General features: G+C 37.7%; 4 protein-coding genes across 4 annotated transcripts; 1 reads left to right on the top strand and 3 right to left on the bottom strand.

The window, feature by feature from the left end:
• Positions 1–697: 697 nt before the first annotated feature.
• CBG25482 lies at positions 698–1,225 on the bottom strand (the record flags this gene model as incomplete). Its single annotated transcript, XM_045241830.1, has 2 exons — positions 698–828; positions 886–1,225. 2 exons carry the CDS (start codon positions 1,223–1,225, stop codon positions 698–700), a joined length of 471 nt encoding a protein of 156 aa, XP_045099398.1.
• Positions 1,226–2,265: 1,040 nt separating this feature from the next.
• CBG13439 lies at positions 2,266–8,853 on the top strand (the record flags this gene model as incomplete). Its single annotated transcript, XM_045241831.1, has 8 exons — positions 2,266–2,457; positions 2,872–3,145; positions 4,031–4,771; positions 5,435–6,174; positions 6,246–6,338; positions 6,385–6,450; positions 6,899–7,303; positions 8,692–8,853. 8 exons carry the CDS (start codon positions 2,266–2,268, stop codon positions 8,851–8,853), a joined length of 2,673 nt encoding a protein of 890 aa, XP_045095140.1.
• A 1,868-nt stretch (positions 8,854–10,721) lies between these two features.
• Positions 10,722–12,372, bottom strand: CBG25483 (the record flags this gene model as incomplete). The annotated part of the gene is made up of 2 exons (XM_045241832.1): positions 10,722–11,083; positions 12,270–12,372. The coding sequence occupies 2 exons, from the start codon at positions 12,370–12,372 to the stop codon at positions 10,722–10,724; spliced, it is 465 nt and encodes a 154-aa protein (XP_045099399.1).
• Positions 12,373–15,730: 3,358 nt separating this feature from the next.
• Positions 15,731–17,834, bottom strand: CBG13437 (the record flags this gene model as incomplete). Its single annotated transcript, XM_002630017.2, has 4 exons — positions 15,731–16,527; positions 16,920–17,051; positions 17,098–17,239; positions 17,640–17,834. 4 exons carry the CDS (start codon positions 17,832–17,834, stop codon positions 15,731–15,733), a joined length of 1,266 nt encoding a protein of 421 aa, XP_002630063.2.
• Positions 17,835–18,013: the final 179 nt, after the last annotated feature.

Raw genomic sequence — 18,013 nt, forward strand, 5'->3', positions numbered from 1 at the left:
AAATCGAAATTTAAAAAAATGTCAGATAAAAAAATTGAAATTTTTTGAAGTTTTCGATAGTCTTTTTTTTTGGAATATCTTCATTTTTTTCCCCACAGTTTTCCTTTTAAAAAATCAATTTTCGCAATTTTTATCCCCAAAAATCGGAAAATTCCCTATTTTTTCACCCAATTCTTATCACCTTCTTATAGCCCATTTTTCAGATTTTATGACCGTTTTCCTCCCTTATTTTCGCTGCCATTTTCTCAGATTTTCCATTATTTCTCCTTCAAAAATCTTCCATTTTCCATTTCTGCTCACTAGAAACTCAAATTTCCCGCTCAATTTTTCTGAATATTCTACTATTGAAAAGTCTGAAATTCTCCTTTTTTCGCCCGCGATTATTTTGAATAGACAATAACCGTTTTTTGCTGAAAAAAAATCTGAGGAAAACTGAATTTTAAAAAGTTTCTTGTCGATTTTTTTCCAAAAATTTTGATTTTACAGTGCTTTTATCTTTTTCAGACCAATTTTGAGCTTCCATTCGCTCAAAAAATGAAAAATAACATGTTTCGTTTTCGTGGAAGGAACGAAATTATCTTTAATAAGCATGCGCCTTTAAAAAGATACAGCGAGAAATGTTCACCAATTTTATTGAATTTTAAACCGAAATTTCACGAAAAAAGCAAGAAAATGCACATAAAAACATTAAATAAATTTATTTTTTCGATTTTTTCACAGCCGACAGTCGTTGAAAGACATCTGGATTTGAGTTGAGCGTTCGGGTGCCGATTTTGGTTTTTCGCTGGGTTTCGAAGGATGGATTTGGAGGTCGGAGCGCTGAGAAATCTGAAAAAAATTGTGAATTTTAGAAGAAAAAATGAAAAAAGAAATTTAAAATCTTACCGATCATTCTATCCGAACAGCTTTGACTAAAAAAATCTTCCGCGGAAAACGGTCCAATCAAGTTATCCTTCCGCTTCTTTTCGATTGGCTCCTCAGGAATTTTTCTTCGAATTTCCGAATTTTCGCACCTCAAATCTCCAGAATCCTCGGCTCGTCGCTTCTGAAGTCGTCGTGGTGCTGTTCGACAGTTTCGGCGAACACTTTTGATTAACTCCGCGTGAAGAACCTCTTGACGAAGATTGATGTCGTTTTCCGAGTACAGATCTCGATGTTTCTCACGAGCCAGTGTTAGCAAATCCATTAGGTGGATTTGAGATTCGTCGACTGATCGGAGTAGCATTTTTAGGAGAATATAGAGATTTTAGGGCCAAAAAAAGATCGATAAAATTATAGATAGACAGAGCGTCTAAGAGAGTATAATAATTAATGAATGAGGGGTTTTATGACTCTTTTGGGACTCTTTCCCAAGAGCAAAGTTGGGACACTGGGAAGGATGGGAATGGATGGGAAAAGGATGGGAAAATATCGGCTATGACGGCTGATAGGTGAAGAGGGATGTCAATGATGTGACGTCAGTTACAGTAACTGATCAGGAGGATTTCCGTTTTATACAGTACTGGGTAAAAGGAAAATTATCAAGTTTAGGCGACGTTCTTAGCACTTGCAAGTTCCATCTGAAAGTTTCAGATATTATGAGCCAAGTATACTACTCCATTTTTCTAATTTAAATTCTCAGCTTATTCTAGTAAAATGAATTCTAGAAATTTTGAATCATTTTCCAACAAAAATCGATTTCCAAGCCTTACTAGGAGCCACGATATGGCTATTTGCAGGTTAGAGACAGACAACGAGACAATCTAACTGTCTGCGTCTCTCACCCAACCAATAGAAGATTACAATATGAGAGAGACGCAGACAGTTAGTGTGTATTGCCGTATGCGTCTCTGACCTTCAAATACCCATATCTTGGCTCCTAGTAGGGCTAGGATAGTAATTTTTGTTGGAAAAGGTTTCAAATGTTTTAGACATTATCTATTTGGATTCTACCCAACATTTCGACCTAGAAGAGTGTTATATTTCACTTATAACATCTGAAATTCAAACGGACAAGTACAAAGTACTTATTATAAAATGGATCATTTAGGCGTTTCTTCTTGACCAGTATCGTAATGGGAAGGATAGGAGTATAATCAGAGTTACGCGGTCGATAAACAGTTTGAAATTCCGAAAACTCTAATTCTTGAGGGTGTGCCAATCGAATTTCAACAGCTCAATAAACTCATGTTTATCAGAAAGTTCTTATCACAAAAAAAATCTTCCGGTCACAAAAGATGAGCATAAAAACCAACTGATAACACCGATAGTTTCACTCATTTCAAAATGAAACTCTTGCTGATTTTTGCCTCATTTTTTGTCTCCTTCTGTGTTGCTGACCCAATTTGTACCAATGGATTTACACTAGTGAATAGTGCAAAATGTTTGAAGTTTTTTGCTACACCTGTTAAGCACCGCGTAGCTGAAACGAGTTGTGCATCGTATGGAGGAGCATTGGTGACGATTAGGAATGCAATTGTGAGTTTTTAATTAGTAGCCAAGATACCGTAATCACTCTTATAGAATGCTTCCCGAACTGTCAACTTCGAGCCCATATATCTCGTTTCCTGTGAAAGATATCAAAAAAGGGTCAAGTAACAGATGCTCCTCATAGAATTACAAGCATTTTATCAGTTGACAACTTTTTGATATCTCTTATAGAAAACAAGATAAAATGGCTCAAAGTTAATATACCCTTCTAATAGTTGCATCAACCTTTACTGTTAATTTCGAGCCAATTTATCTCGGCTCCTGTCAAAGATATCAAAAAGTTGTCAACTAAAAAATTGTTTATCATAACATCCCAAACATTTTATCAGTTGACCACTTATTCATATCTTTCACAGGAAACGAGATAAATTAGCTCAAAATCGATAGCGTGAATTATTCCAGGATAATCGCGCCGTAAGCACCTTCGTCGGCAATTCAGGATTCAGTTTCTGGATTGGTGTCTTCTGTGTGAGCAATGATCCATCCACCTGTTATTTCGATGATGATACAGGCTCTGCGAGTGCCTATAACAATTTCGCCAGAGGCTTTCCGAATGTGGATTTGGGTGGATGTGTGTACTCGGCGGCGACTGGATCCCTAGCTGGGCAATGGATCAGTTCCGAATGTGAGAATGTTGAAATGGCATATGTCTGTGAGATTCCGACTACTAGATCAGGTAAACTTTAAACCCAAGAGTGCCTTTCAGAGAGAAAAAAAATTAGTTTTCGTAGTTGACGACTTGTGTACTAAGGGCATGTTCTTCTTATCACTAAGATTGGGAATCTGATAAGCTATTGGCAAATAGGAGAAAAACTGTAAACAAAATGGCATTGAAATTTTGCACGCAATGAGGAAAGTGGCGTACCATCTATAGAACTTTTTTAAATCTTATTACAGATCATGCCAGTAAATAAAAACCTAGAATATTTGAAATATGTTCCAACAAAAATCACTTTCCTAGCCTAACTAGAAGCCAAGATATGGGTATTTAAAGGTTAGAGACGCAGATAGCAAGACGCTCTAACTGCCTGCGTCTCTCACGCAACCATTAGAAGCTTAGGATATGAGAGAGATTATTGTCGAATTAAAAAAAGTGGGACCTGGAAAATTTCGCGGGCGGCTTCAAGAACAATTTTCGAGGCCTTGCCCCAGAAACACTACGGTAGTGAACGAAACTTATTTCTGGGAATTTAGTGGGATTTTCTGAACAAAACTTAGATTTCTTGGTAGGAAAATGATCGCTAGCATCTTTAGAATCTGTTTTTAATCGAAAACCGAACTTAGCGAAAGTAGCTTGAACGAGGCCTCATCAGAAGGCGAACATCAGAAATATTACTTTTTTGACGCACTTTTCGTAGATCAAAAAAAGCTACGCCTTTCAAATTTTCAGGTCCCACTTTTTTTAATTCGACAATATCCAATTTTTTCTATCTAATTTTCCGTTTTCTAGCTAATGTAAGAGTCGAGATACAGTCGTTTGAAGTTTAGAAAGCTAGAGACGCAGACAACGATACACTCTAAATGTCTGCGTCTCTCTTGCATTAAACCATAACATTTCCAGACACCTGCGCCCACAACTTCAACGGTTACTGCTACCTTCTCTCCCATGAAAACGCTACATCTCCAACTCTTCCATTCTCGGCTGCATTGGATTCTTGCCATCAGAATTGCGCCGATCTAGTCTCAATTCACTCAAAGAGAGAAATCTCTTACATTCAATCCCTTTACACTGGATCTAACATCTCCACAACCATGATCGGAGCACTGACTACATCTCCGTTGACTCCATATTGGATTGACCAGTCTAGATGGGATTATAACCATGTTAGTCCGAGATCTGGCTCATCTGGCAGCTGCTTCCAAATGGCGGTGTCTACAGATGGTACCTGGTATCAAGTGGATTGCAAAACCAGTCAGTACTTTGTATGTAAACGTCCAAATGGAATCACCTGTAATAATACACCAGCACCCCCAGTAATTGTCACTCCTGCTCCTACAAATCCATCTGGCTGTAATTCCACAACTCTCTTTGATTCTGGATATATCACGTCTCCTAACTACCCAACCAGTTTTGTATATTCATATTGTGTTTATAAGATCTCCACGTTAGGTCCGTATAGAATCGGATTGTATTTCTCTGACATCTACACTTATGATTCTTATACAAGTGTTCAGGTTTTGGATTCAGATGGAAAAGTTTTGGGAACATTCAGACAAGCTGTAAGCCCTTTTCCGTACTACTACAGTAGCTCGAATATTTTGACTGTTATTTCCGTATCCACCACTAATCAAGGCTATCGTGGTTGGGCAGCGAAGTTTTTATCGTTTTGATGGGAATTTGGAATTCAGTTTTTGGAATAAAGATATTTTTATTTGTAGAATATTGTTTTGGATTTTTCAGGATGTGTAGATTCGGAGGTTCTGGAAGTTTTCAAAAAATCTGAAATTTGGGAAATTCTGATTTTCCAAAGTTTCGAAAAAAAATTCAGAAAATTCAAATATTTTTGAAAATTTAGAAATTCGGAAATTTTGAAAATCAGTGATTCCAACAACTTCAAAAATTCCTAAATTTGAAAAAAAAAAACTTCCGGTAATTAAGATTTTCAAGAATTCCAGAAAACTTAATTTTCAAAAATTCTAGAAAATTAAGAAAATCAAAAAATCTCTAAATTTCTAAATTTCTAAAAATCTAAAACTTAGTAGATCAAAAAAAATTGATCTACCAAAAAAAAATCCAAAAATGGCGGCCAATAAATTGAGAAGAACCGTGTCGCAAAATCGATTTATTTCGCTGATTTTTCTCGATTTTTCTGACAATTTTTTTTCAGTTAAATTTTGATTTTCGGTTGTTTTTTTGCCCCATTTTAGGTGTTTCTTTTTTTCTTAATTCAAAAATTTGAATTTCCAACCGATTTTGATGATTTTGGGCTCATTTTTACGCAACATTTTCCACTTTTCATTTCAGATTCTCGCCCCCACCCCCTCCGAAAAATGTCCGAATTCAACAAGGAAGTCTACAAATTTTGGGTGCAAAACCAATTGGCATTTTATGAGCAAAAATATCCGGATGCCGATCAAAAAAGTCTTCTGGACTTGATGGAAGGCATTTGGGAGGGCGTTTCGAAACGAGACAAAACCTTTTTTGAGCGGATGTATTTGGAGCAAAAAGGGGCGGAGCCTAACTGGAACGATGAGCAATGGGAGGAGTGGAATGCGGATAGGCAGGGACCGTTAGTACCAAGTCCTCAGATTTCTAACAATTCGATGACATCGGAATCGGATTTTTTGGATTTTGAAGAATTTGTGGAAAACCGGAATTTGGATTTTTCCAACTTTCTAGATCTCAACGATGGGATTTATGATTTGGAGCCTGATTCGATTCCAGAACCTTCGAAAAGTTCAAAACCACGAAAATCACGAAATTTGAAAAAAGAAAGTTCGCGCCCAAAAATGCTGGATCCCAGTCAAATTTCATTATTCGATGATTCAGAAGAACCTTCGCCAATTTCCAAAAAAGTTCGAAAAGTCAAAATTCTGCCCGTTCCCAAGACTCCGCCCCCTCAACAATTTTGGAATCCAAATGAGATTTCGTTATTCGATAATGGTTCGGTTTTGACTCCGCCCACTTTTATGGCAAATTCATCGATTTTGGACCAGGCACGACAGAGGTTGAATGGAGCGTTTCGGAATATTCAGAATGACAGGGTGAGCAATTTTTTAAATTTTTTGAAAATTTAATTTTCTGAAAATTTCGTATTTTCATAATATCATTTCAGCCCCAACTGCCACTCCAAGAACAATCTCCTGAATCAATAATAGAACGAAAGCAACGGCGGAGACCGGAAGGAACGGAGAATATGATTCCACAGGTTTTTAAGCTCCGCCCATTTTTCTGAAAGTGAAAATAATTTTCAGAGTTACGTGGCAAGTTCATCAGGGAGAAAAGGACCGACAACGTTACCGAATTTGGTTGAAGGATCGGTTAGTTTGGAGGATCAGAAGATTTGAAATCCAGAGATTCAGAATCCGGGAATTATTAGGATTTCGAGAATCCTAAGAATCTCCAAAGCACAAAGTCTCAGGATCCGAGAATCTCAGAATTTCAGAATCTCAGGATCCGAGAATCTCAGAATCTCAGAATCTCAGAATCTCAGAATCTCCGAATCTCCGAATCTCCGAATCTCAGAATCTCAGAATCTCAGAATCTCAGAATCTTAGATTCTCAGAATCTCCGAATCTCAAAATCTCAGAATCTCTGAATCGCTGAACCTCAAAATTTCAAAATCTCGAAATCTCAAAATCTCAAAATCTCAGAATCTCAGAATCTCATAATCTCAGAATCTCAGAATCTTATAATCTTAAAATCTTAGAATCTTAGAATCTGAGAATCTTAGAAAAGAATCGGAATCTTAGATTCTCAGAATCTCAGAATTCCAGAATCTCAGAATCTCGGAATTTCAGAATCTCAAATTTTCATCTCTTCCAGAATCTTCTACCATCGGACTCATCGGATTCTGAATCGCCATGTCGCCGGCCACCATCACCAACTTCTCAATATCGTCCACCTCCTCCGTCAAACGCGATTCAAATATTCATAATGGAGCAGGGACCGAAAAATGTGTACAAAAAAGAGGAAAAATTGAAATATGAGCAACGAATGAGAGAAATGTGGATGCGGTTGAACGATGAGCAACGGAAACCGTATCGAACTGAAGCGAAGAGATTGTTGCAAATTTATATGAAGGTGAGGGGGATTTTTAGAGGTTTTCAGAAGTTTTTGAATTTCGAAAATTCAGAAATTCCCATTTTTAGGAATTCCGAATTTTTTCAAATAGTTTAAAATTCAAAAAATCAAAGTTTTCTCATTTTCAGGAATACCCGGACGCGATTCCATCCAAATCCAGATCGGCATTGTTTCCGAAAAATGCCAATAATTTCCGAGAAAACTCCACGCCAACATCGTCATCAGCATCTGCATTAAGCAGTCATCCAAATCAGGTACGTTAGGGACATTTCGCACCCTGACGTTTTAGAACTGACCAGTTCTAAAATGTGCGAAAAAAAAATTGGGTCATGACCTAGAAAAATTGGGTCATGACCTAGAAAAATTGGGTCATGACCTAGAAAAATTGGGTCATGACCTAGAAAAATTGGGTCATGACCTAGAAAAATTGGGTCATGACCTAGAAAAATTAGGTCATGACCTAGAAACAATTAGGTCGTGACCTAGAAAAATTGGGTCATGACCTAGAAAAATTGGGTCATGACCTAGAAAAATTGGGTCATGACCTAGAAAAATTGGGTCATGACCTAGAAAAAATTGGGTCATGACCTAGAAAAAATTGGGTCATGACCTAGGAAAATTGGGTCATGACCTAGAAAAATTGGGTCATGACCTAGAAACAATTAGGTCGTGATCTAGAAACAATTGGGTCATGACCTAGAAAAATTGGGTCATGACCTAGAAAAATTGGGTCATGACCTAGAAAAATTGGGTCATGACCTAGAAAAAATTGGGTCATGACCTAGAAAAAATTGGGTCATGACCTAGGAAAATTGGGTCATGACCTAGAAACAATTGGGTCATGACCTAGAAACAATTAGGTCGTGACCTAGAAACAATTAGGTCGTGACCTAGAAACAATTGGGTCGTGACCTAGAAACAATTGGGTCATGACCTAGAAAAATTGGGTCATGACCTAGAAAAATTGGGTCATGACCTAGAAAAATTGGGTCAAGACCTAGAAAAATTGGGTCATGACCTAGAAAAATTGGGTCATGACCTAGAAAAATTGGGTCATGACCTAGAAAAATTAGGTCGTGACCTAGAAACAATTGGATCATGACCTAGAAAAATTAGGTCATGACCTATAAAAATTAGGTCATGACCTAGAAACAATTAGGTCGTGACCTAGAAACAATTGGGTCATGACCTGAAAAAATTGGGTCATGACCTAGAAAAATTGGGTCATGACCTAGAAAAATTGGGTCATGACCTAGAAAAATTGGGTCATGACCTAGAAACAATTAGGTCGTGACCTAGAAAAAATTGGGGCATGACCTAGAAAAATTAGGTCATGAAAAACTAGATCTAGAAAAAATTGGGTCATGACCTACAAAAAATTATGTAATGTCCTAGAAAGAATTGGGTCGTGACCTAGAAAAAATTGGGTCACGACCTAGAAAAAATTAGAGTTTCACTTAAAATGTTTAAAATTGCAGACTACGCTCCAAACTCCAAAATGCTACGATCCATTTCAAGATTTGAAAATTTGGAAGCCAAGAAATTTTGAAATTCACCATCTGGAACCATCTATCAAACTTCCATCCGATTATCCATGGCCAATATTATTGGGCGACGTATTTTTGATTTTGTCGAAATGAGAAAAATCAAAACTTTTGATTTTTTATTCGAACATTTCTAATTGGCTAATTAGCATAATAATCTGTGTAATTAAATAGACATGTAACAATTTAACACTTGGGTTTTGTTTGTGAAAAAAGTTGAACTTTTTGTTTGGTTTTTGTGATAATAATTTTAATAATAAATGGTTTTGTATTTTTGAATTTTAGATTCTTTAACTCTAATTATCTCTGTTGCCAGAAAAGATATCAAAATGCAATCAACTGATAAAATGTTGATCATAAAATTTTACACATTTTGTTAGTTGATTACACTCAGGTATCTTAATGAGGAGCCGAGATAATTAGTCAAGTTTTGAAGCTTAACACCAAACTGTAAACATATTTTTTTATTTATCACCCTTATCACAGCTGATGAAAAAGAAATCAAAATGCAATCAACTGATAAAATGTTAATCATGAAATGCTACACATTTCAATAGTTAACTAAATTTGTGCATCTTATTGGGAGTCGAGATAATTGGTCTCAAAGTTCTGAAGCTTCACTCCAATCTATAGAAAAATCGAGTAGTAACTCTTATCACCCATATCTCAGTTACCAGCAGAGATATCAAAAACCAATCAACTAATAAACTGTTCATCACATTATTTTACACATTTCGTTAGTGAACCACTTTTGGGTATCTTAATTGGGCATCGCGATAATTGGTCTCAAGTTTTGAAGTTTAACACTAGGCTGTAACAAGTCAGGTCACTTTTATAACCTCTATCTTAGTTGGCAAAAAAGATATCAAAATACAATTAACTCATAAACTGTTCATCACATTATTTTACACATTTCATTAGTTAACAACATTTGTGTATCTTAATTGGGAATCCAGATAATTGGTCTAAAAGTTCAGAAACTACACACCAAGGTGATCACTTTTATCAGTCTTATCTCAGACAGTAGAAAAAATATTGAAATGAAACTTAATACCAAAATTTTTGTCATAAAATTTTACACATCTTTTCAATTAACTACATTTCTTAATTGAGAAGCGATATAGTTGGTCTGAGAGTTTGGAAGCAAAATTATATTGACCCACACAAAAATTGCGATCCCTTTCATCATTTTTATCTCAGTTATCAGTAGAGATATCAAAACACAACAGACTAATTAAATGTTTACCATATCATTTCACACAAGTCATTCGTTTACCACTTTTCAGTATTTTTATTGGGAACCGAGATAATTGATCTCAAAGTTTGGAAGCTTAACCCCAAACTGTACAAACTTGCGATCACGTTTATCACCCTTATCTCACTTATCAGCAGAGTTATCAGAGTATAACTAATTATCAAAATCTTTAGCAAATTATTTCACACATTTTCTAATTGATCATATTTGTATATCTTAATTGAGAGCCGGGATAATTAGATTCAAGATTGAAAATAGGCGTTTTTCAGCTTTTCAAAAGCTATCGATCTTTTAGCTATTTTAGTTTTCAGTTTCCGAAATGGTTTCAAGTTTTCAGATTTTTTACTATTTCATTTTAAAGTTATTTTTGATTTTCGACACCAGAAGGATAGCATTTCCTCTATCTGGAATGATTCACAGATTCTCTAAGAAATGGATTTTCACTCCAAAAAATATTTACTCAAGAAAAGTACACAGTCACAACATCTAAACATAAAATAAAATAAATTTAGGTCACAACGTATGGGGGGACTTTTTTGTCAGGTTTTACAACAAGATTTGTTAAGGGGGGATGGGGAAAAAGAAACGGAGATGAAAAAGAGTATCATAATAATGAGAAAAGAAAACGCAGTGTGGTGGTGGAGGGGACATATCGAAAGGAATGTCATTTATAGAGAAGGGCGGGGCCTATTACGGCTTATCTGGTCGCCTAGTCGACGTTCTTCTTTGGACGTCCACGCTTCTTGGCTCCATCCGAAGCGGTGCTCTTGGCGGCTGACGACTTCTTGGCCTTCACTGGTGCCTCGTCTCCCGAATCGTCCGAGTCGTTGTAGTGGGTCGTCTTGCGAGCACGCTCGCTCTTGCGCTCCGGCTCACGAGCAACCTTTGGCTCCTTTGGCTTCGCGGCAGTCGTTCCCTTGGCTGGACGTCCACGCTTTCCGGTTCCTCCGACCTTCGGGATCGCAGTCTTCTTGTCTCCTCCCTTTGGTGGGCGTCCGCGTCCACGAGCGACTGGAGCAGAGCTGGCGGCGGCGGCTCCTCCGGCGTCGGATCCCTCATCGCTGTCGGCAACTGAAAAAGAAAAAGAGGTTAGGAATTCAATACTGAGGTTCTGAGGATTCTGAAATTTCATGAAGTCCATCAATCTTATCTAGAACTGATACGGTGGCGTAAGCATTAATTTTGTGAAACGCCCCATCAACTTTGAGCCCATATATCTCGATTCATTCTACAGATATCAAAAAATGTTCAATTGATAAAATGTAACTGATAACATGATACATTTTTATTAATTAGGTACTTTTTGATAACTGTTATAGGAAACGAGAAAAATGGCTTAAAGTTGATATATCCCTATTAGATGTCACTATCTACGGCCAACTTCAACCAAATTTATCTCGACTCCTATGACAGCTATCAAAAAATAGTCAACTAACAAAATGTTTATCATAATATCAGTAACATTTTATCAGTTGACTATTTTTTGATATCTGTCACAGTAAATGAGATAAATGGGTTTAAAGTTGATATATCCTTCTATTAGCGGCAACCAACTTAAACCAAATTTAGCTCGTTTCCTGTAAGAGATATTAAAAAAAAATAGTCAACTGACAAAATATTTATCATATTATCAGTAACATTTTATCAGTTTACTATTTTTTGATATCTGTCCCAGAAAACGTGATAAATCAGGTCAAAGTTAATGGTTTCCTTGGTCCTATCAACTTCCCTTGATCTAATCACAATATTCGATTCGATTTTAGCCTAGAAAACCTAATCCAAACAAACACCTAATTAAGATTTCAACTTCTAGATAGCAAATACAGGACCGCGGTTATTCCGAAATCAATCTCAATGACCTGAATGCCCCTGGAACCCAAAACTAGACCCACCTTCCTGATCTACTCTACTATTAAAGGTCCCCATGGCGGTCCACAAACAATAGTACCAGAAAATCCAAATACGTTATGCGCATCCTATCCATGCCTCCTAAACCCAATTCAGTTCTTTTCCGCAACCACCGCGACGCGTAAGTGCACAGAGAATATTTTTGGCGCGCAAATCGAACTTGGAGAGAGATCGGAGAGGGAAAAGATAAGCACCTATGGGAAAGATCAGCTTAAAATTGATTTTTGTGTGTACTGGGATCAATAATTAGGAATCAAATTTGAAAAAAAACAAGTTCTAGTATAAAATTGGATTCCTAAAATTGACTACAAACTAGACGTTTTCAAATTTCCCTCTTGCTCAAACTAACCTTCAGCCGTGGCATCAACTCCGTTGTCGGGCTCATCGTGCTCCTGGGCTTCGATCTCCTCTGGTGGCGCGAGAGCCTCGTTGGATCCAGTTTCACCGCTCATTCTGAAAAATGAGAGATTTAAATTTATAGCATTTTAAACTACTTTTTAGGTCAAAAAAGGAGAAAAGAACGTTCAAAAACGCGGGCACGCGCAGAGGCTATGCACACAAATAAACAAAATGACAACTATAGGAGAGGTGGCGGTGGTGGCCTAGATAGCAGCAAAAACCGCTGCGTTGCGTGCGTGCGTCGCGGTTTTTTCGAAACACAACCAGAGAGGCGCAGGAGAGGCAAGGAGAGAAGAAGGGCGTTCAAGAGAGTGCATGAGGACGAAGAAATGGAACATACGAATGAGAATGACAGGAAACTAGTAAGAGAGGGGAAAAGGGGGCGGAGCTTGAGAGGGGCTGAGCAGATGGGGTGGGATAGATATGGATAGAGAGAGGGAGAGTGTTAATCTATGAGCAGGGGGAAACGTCTAAAAGAAGGAAAATTTAATGAGCGCGACTTGGCAGGGTGCCAAGGAAACGAAATTTGCTAGAAGACCAATTTGGCAGGCTGCCAGGAAATCGGAAAAATTAGAATTTGTCACGAAAACGTTGTTACTATGGTCGCATCGAGGTCCGTTCCGGAAAATCGAAAAAAAGTGAATTTGGCAGGGTGCCAAGGAAACGACGCCACAAAGTTTCTGGGCGAAAAAGACTAAAAAACGCTAGACTTATGGATAAAGAAGATTACTATGGCTGAAAATCAAAAATTATGCTTTTTTAAGGCTGAAAATACACAAAAAGCTGAACTAGTCGGAAAAACGGAAACTTGGCGCGGTGCCAAGTGGTGTGTTAGCGCAGCGCCAAGTGTTTGAAGGACGAAACATAAAAAAGGGCAAGAAAAAGGTGAAAGGAAAAGCAAAACGAAAAAAGAGAAAAAAGAAAACTGAACGGAAAAGGAAAAGTTTTGGCGCAACAAAAAATGTCTAGGTCGAAAAAATTGTTTTTTGATCTACTTCTGAAAATTTTTTTTTCAAATCTAACTTTTAGAATGAAAAATCTAGGTTTTTCGAGGAAAAAACAGGGAAAAACATCTAATTTCGCAGAAAAAGAGACAGATGAAAACGCTCTAGCTTTAATTTTGTAGTTGACAACTTTTTTCTAGCTACTGTAGTTTTCGAGATATACGCGTTCAAACATAGTCTGACATGACAATCTTCTCGGCGGACGATTTTCGTCGAGAAGAGAAAGGAGGGAGGGGTCACGCTCTGTTTAAAGGCGCACATCTTCATAACTACAGTAGCTAGAAGAAAGTTGTCAACTACAAAAATTAAGCTCTATTTTTGTTTTGTATACTCGACAATTTTCAGACAAATCGGAAAATGTTTAACTACTTTCGTAGTGCTTCAAAATTGAATGTTTTGAAAGCGTTTGTCAGGCGCGCTATGTTTAAAGGCGCATATCTCAAAAACTACGGTAGCTAGAAAAAAGTTGTCAACTACAAAAATAAAGCTATTAATTTGTTCAATACATTCTAGAATTTTTAGACAAATCGAAAAATGTTTGACTACTTTTGTAGTGCTTCAAATCTGGCTATTTTGTCCCGACGAAGACATTTGGAGATACTTTTAGTCCTGCAGTGGTGTATTCAAAATTGATCGCTTTTTTCCGTAAGTCGTAAAATATTAGCTACTCAAAGGGATTAATTTGCTGCCAATAAACTAGAGATGTCCCGCCGTTACAGGCTGAGCTACGCGGCCGAGAAGTCGGCTGCCATCGATTTTCACCAGTCAGACGGATCTTTATGTTACAAAGAATACCTTCAGAACTTTCTGTCTACCCCACAGATCAAGGTAAACATAAATCCCAGACTACACATCTGTCTTGTGAGATAGCCTGAACAAGATGGATGATGGATGGTGTGTGGTGGACCACCAAGAATATAATGAGCGGATTAGAATCCAAGAGAGACGCGTCCCGCAGAATGAAGGTGTTCTGATAGAGACGGGGATAATTATGGGGAAAAGTGGCTCTCATTTTTCGAAACCAAGAGGCTAGTACCTTCCCAGAGGGGTCATTTGAATCATATGGGGGTTTCAAAGAGGGTTTGCTACCTACTGAGAATCATTCAAGGACAATCGGCAATTAGACAATCGGCATCATTAAAAATGACTGTTTTTGAGCTGCAGCTGTCAATTATTTTCTCTCTTAGCGGATTCCTTTTGGATTTGGATTTATGAGGAGGTGGAAATTTGATATAGATTTACGATCCTTATTATCGCTTTGGAAGATCAGAAGGTTTTGTTCACAACTTGATATTCGATAGGTTTACGATCCTAAATTTACGATCGTTTTGGAAGAGTAGAAGTTTTTGTTCGAAATTTGATATGCCGAAAATTTGATCCTTGTAAGATTTCCGACAGGTTTATGATCCTATCAGATGCTTCTCTCAAAGTTACCGCTTTTGAAGGTTCATGGTTCTTGTCAATGAGGCACATGCCGATAAAAAGGGTCATAAAGATTTGATGGAGGAGGTGTCAGCCACCACACCTTATCGGCGAAAAGAGACTCAATAATAAAGTTTTGGAAAAAAGTGAATTTAAATTGTTTCGGGATTCTCTTAAGTTTCAAAACAGTTCGAGGTCATCGTGATAGTATGAACCCTAACTTAGAGTGTTCAACTTTGAGCCGATATATCTTGGTTCCTATAATAGATATCAAAAAGTTGTAAACGGATAAAATGTTGATGATATTGTGATAAACATTTTGTTTGTTGATTGTTTTTTGATATCTTTTACAAGAAATGAGATATATGGATTCGAAAAAATGGTTGGGCAGGAAGCATTATAATGGGTGTTTAGGGTTAATCGTAAGCTCAAATAGACATAAGCTCAAACAGACATGTAACCATTAAAATTTTTGACTTCGCAGCTTAGCGGGCTCCTAGCACTTTGTTCATGAGTTTACCTCCGCTGAACCTTTAATCAACACAATATCAGTTTTGATAAGATTTCCCAATCATTTTGAATTGGAAAATCTTATATTAGAAATGCCAATTTTTCCCGACAAGTTTACCGAACAATCAAGAATCAAAGAGTCAAAAAGTATCGAGAAAAATTGCTATTGAAAATCAGCTACCAACTGAGCTTAGCTCAAACTTTGAGCCAAATTACCTCGGTTTCTGTGGCAGCTATCAAAAAATGGCCAATTGACAAATGTTACTGATATTATGATAGACATTTTATCAGTTGACAAAATGTTGATATCTCTTAAAGGAACAGAGATAAAAAAAGCTCCAAGAACAAGTGACGTGGCGTCTCCAATATTTGGCTCACAAGTTGAAGTCCTCCTGGGGTTCCCAAACTTAAAAAACCATTTTTTGAGTCAAAAAGCAGATTGCATAAAACCTTCATTGTTATCATTCAATCAAAATCAAATCAGTGACAAAAAATTAGCACTAAATCCAGGTTCCACGACGCTTCCATCCGTTGTGAAAGTGACCAACATCGTGTTTCCCGTCGATTCTAGAGAAAATGGAACCCCTAGTTGTCCACCGTATCTACCCAAAAGCGAACCCTGGGAATCATCACCATCATACACGGTCACTTTATCACAACAACTTTCAGTGTTGAACGAATTGAATGTTAGACGAATTCGATATGACCCAAGTGTTGCCAATTGGAAGGCGCAGTTCAAATTGTTGGTGTAGTTTCCAGGGTATCCAGGAGACGTGACTTGAGATGGTGCCACTAGCAAAGAGTTACAGTATGAAGGGTTTGAAGGACTTGGTGTAACAGTTGTCGGGGGAGTTGTGGGTCCACTCCACGGAAGTCCAGCTTGCCTCTTACAAACGAAACTTCTAGTAACCTGACAGTCACTTGGGTACCAAGCATCTTGAGTTAAACTTCCACTGCTCTGCAGAGACATCATCATACAGTTTCCAGACTGTTGGCTAGTGGTGTCAAAATTGTCAAAGGTCCAGGAAGAGCCATCAGTCCAACTGTGATATTTTCCGGATACGGTAAGAGCACCAATATAAATACTCGGGGTGTTTTTGGTTCGATAAAGGCTCTTAACATATCTGAGTTCATTTGGGGAGTGGATCGAAACTAGATTTCCACTTATGCTCTCACAAGTTTCCTGGGCTTGTTCAAAGTTGTAATCCACACCGTAGTTTAAGGATGTGGATAGGTAGTAGCAATATCCATTGAAATTGTGGTCGCACGAATCTGAAATATAGAGTATGGTCCCGTCACCAAGTACCTACTACCGTAAGACCAGTATTAGAAAGGCCGGTCTTTCTATTTTTCCAAGATACCGCTGGAGGGCTCTTCTAATTCGACGAATTTTCGTTCAAGTTCGTTCGTTCTTCATAAAGATCTGCCAATTTCACCAAACTTTTCAACAAACTTGAGCATGGTTTTCATCAAAAATAGTTTTTCAACAAATTCCTATGTAATGGAGGATTTCCCGAAACTTTTTTCACTGTAAACTTTCGGATTTTTTTCAAATTTCACGACACATTTTGAAGGGGTCCTTCTATTTTCCCAAGCCCTTCTCGAAAGTCCCTTCTAATAGAGAGGCCCTTCCAATACAGGTTTTACGGTATGTTCTATCGTACCTTGGATCGTGGTTGGAGTTTCACAAATGAACGATCTCATATCATCATCACAATCGTCACTAATCCATTGTCCCGCTAACGCTCCATCGGTAGCGTAATACACACAACGGCCGACATCAGTGTACGGGAAACCTAAACCGTGTCTATATATAACATAAGAGTTTTGAAAACTGCAAACTCGGTGCAAAGTTATTGTAATCGCTCGCGGAACCTGAAGCGTCATCCCATTGACATTGGGATATATCACTTTGGAAACAGTAGAGTCCCAGCCAAAGGTGCCTGATGGTAGATCCAAGCAATCTCATAATGGCTTGATTATCCTGAAAAAAACATTTTCAAAATTCCGTTCATATAAGCCCCTCAAGAAGTTGAACTTGTGGGCCCAACGCTGGAGGTGCCGCAAGCTGAGATCGCCGAACGAAGGCAACGCGCTGTGTGAAAGCTAAACATTGCACACCGTCAAATCAGAATGCATACCGTAACTCCGAAAAATCTCCTTTCTTTCCTCCTTTAAAAAGATGTATCTTGTCTTTGAGGTAAGTTACTGGTCGGACCAAACAATCTAGGGTCAAGCAGCTTTATGACCTGTAACTTTCTTCACATATAAGATACAGCTTATCAAATTATATTACCTTTTAGCACTTTTCAAGTTCTATCATATTCATTTTATTTTGTCAAAAATTATTTAGCTTGAAACAAATTATGCTCTTTAAAACTTACAGCTGCATTTTTTACAGTCACCAATGTTCCGAAGTTTTGCGCACAAGTCGTAACTGCATCCTTGTGGCTCGATGATGTCGTGTGAACACTCCAGCATTTATTATTGACCAATATGTCGTTGGGACTAATGCAAATTGGGCTACTCGAACAAAAAATTCCAGCAAAAATTGCAAAAAGGAGCACGAGGTGTTGCATTTTCACAAAAGTGAGGAGGTCTTATCTTAAACAAAACGATGAAACATATTAAAGTTTTATCAGTTAGGAGGTTGGCAAACATCCTTCCAAAAATTGCGCTGGAAATTATGTGACTGATGAAATCATACTTTTGCAATATAGTACACAGGAAACGTTTTTTTTTCGAAATGAGTCTCAAT

The sequence above is a fragment of the Caenorhabditis briggsae genome, assembly GCF_000004555.2.
Source record: "Caenorhabditis briggsae complete genome, chrII, whole genome shotgun sequence".
Lineage (NCBI taxonomy): Eukaryota > Metazoa > Nematoda > Chromadorea > Rhabditida > Rhabditidae > Caenorhabditis > Caenorhabditis briggsae.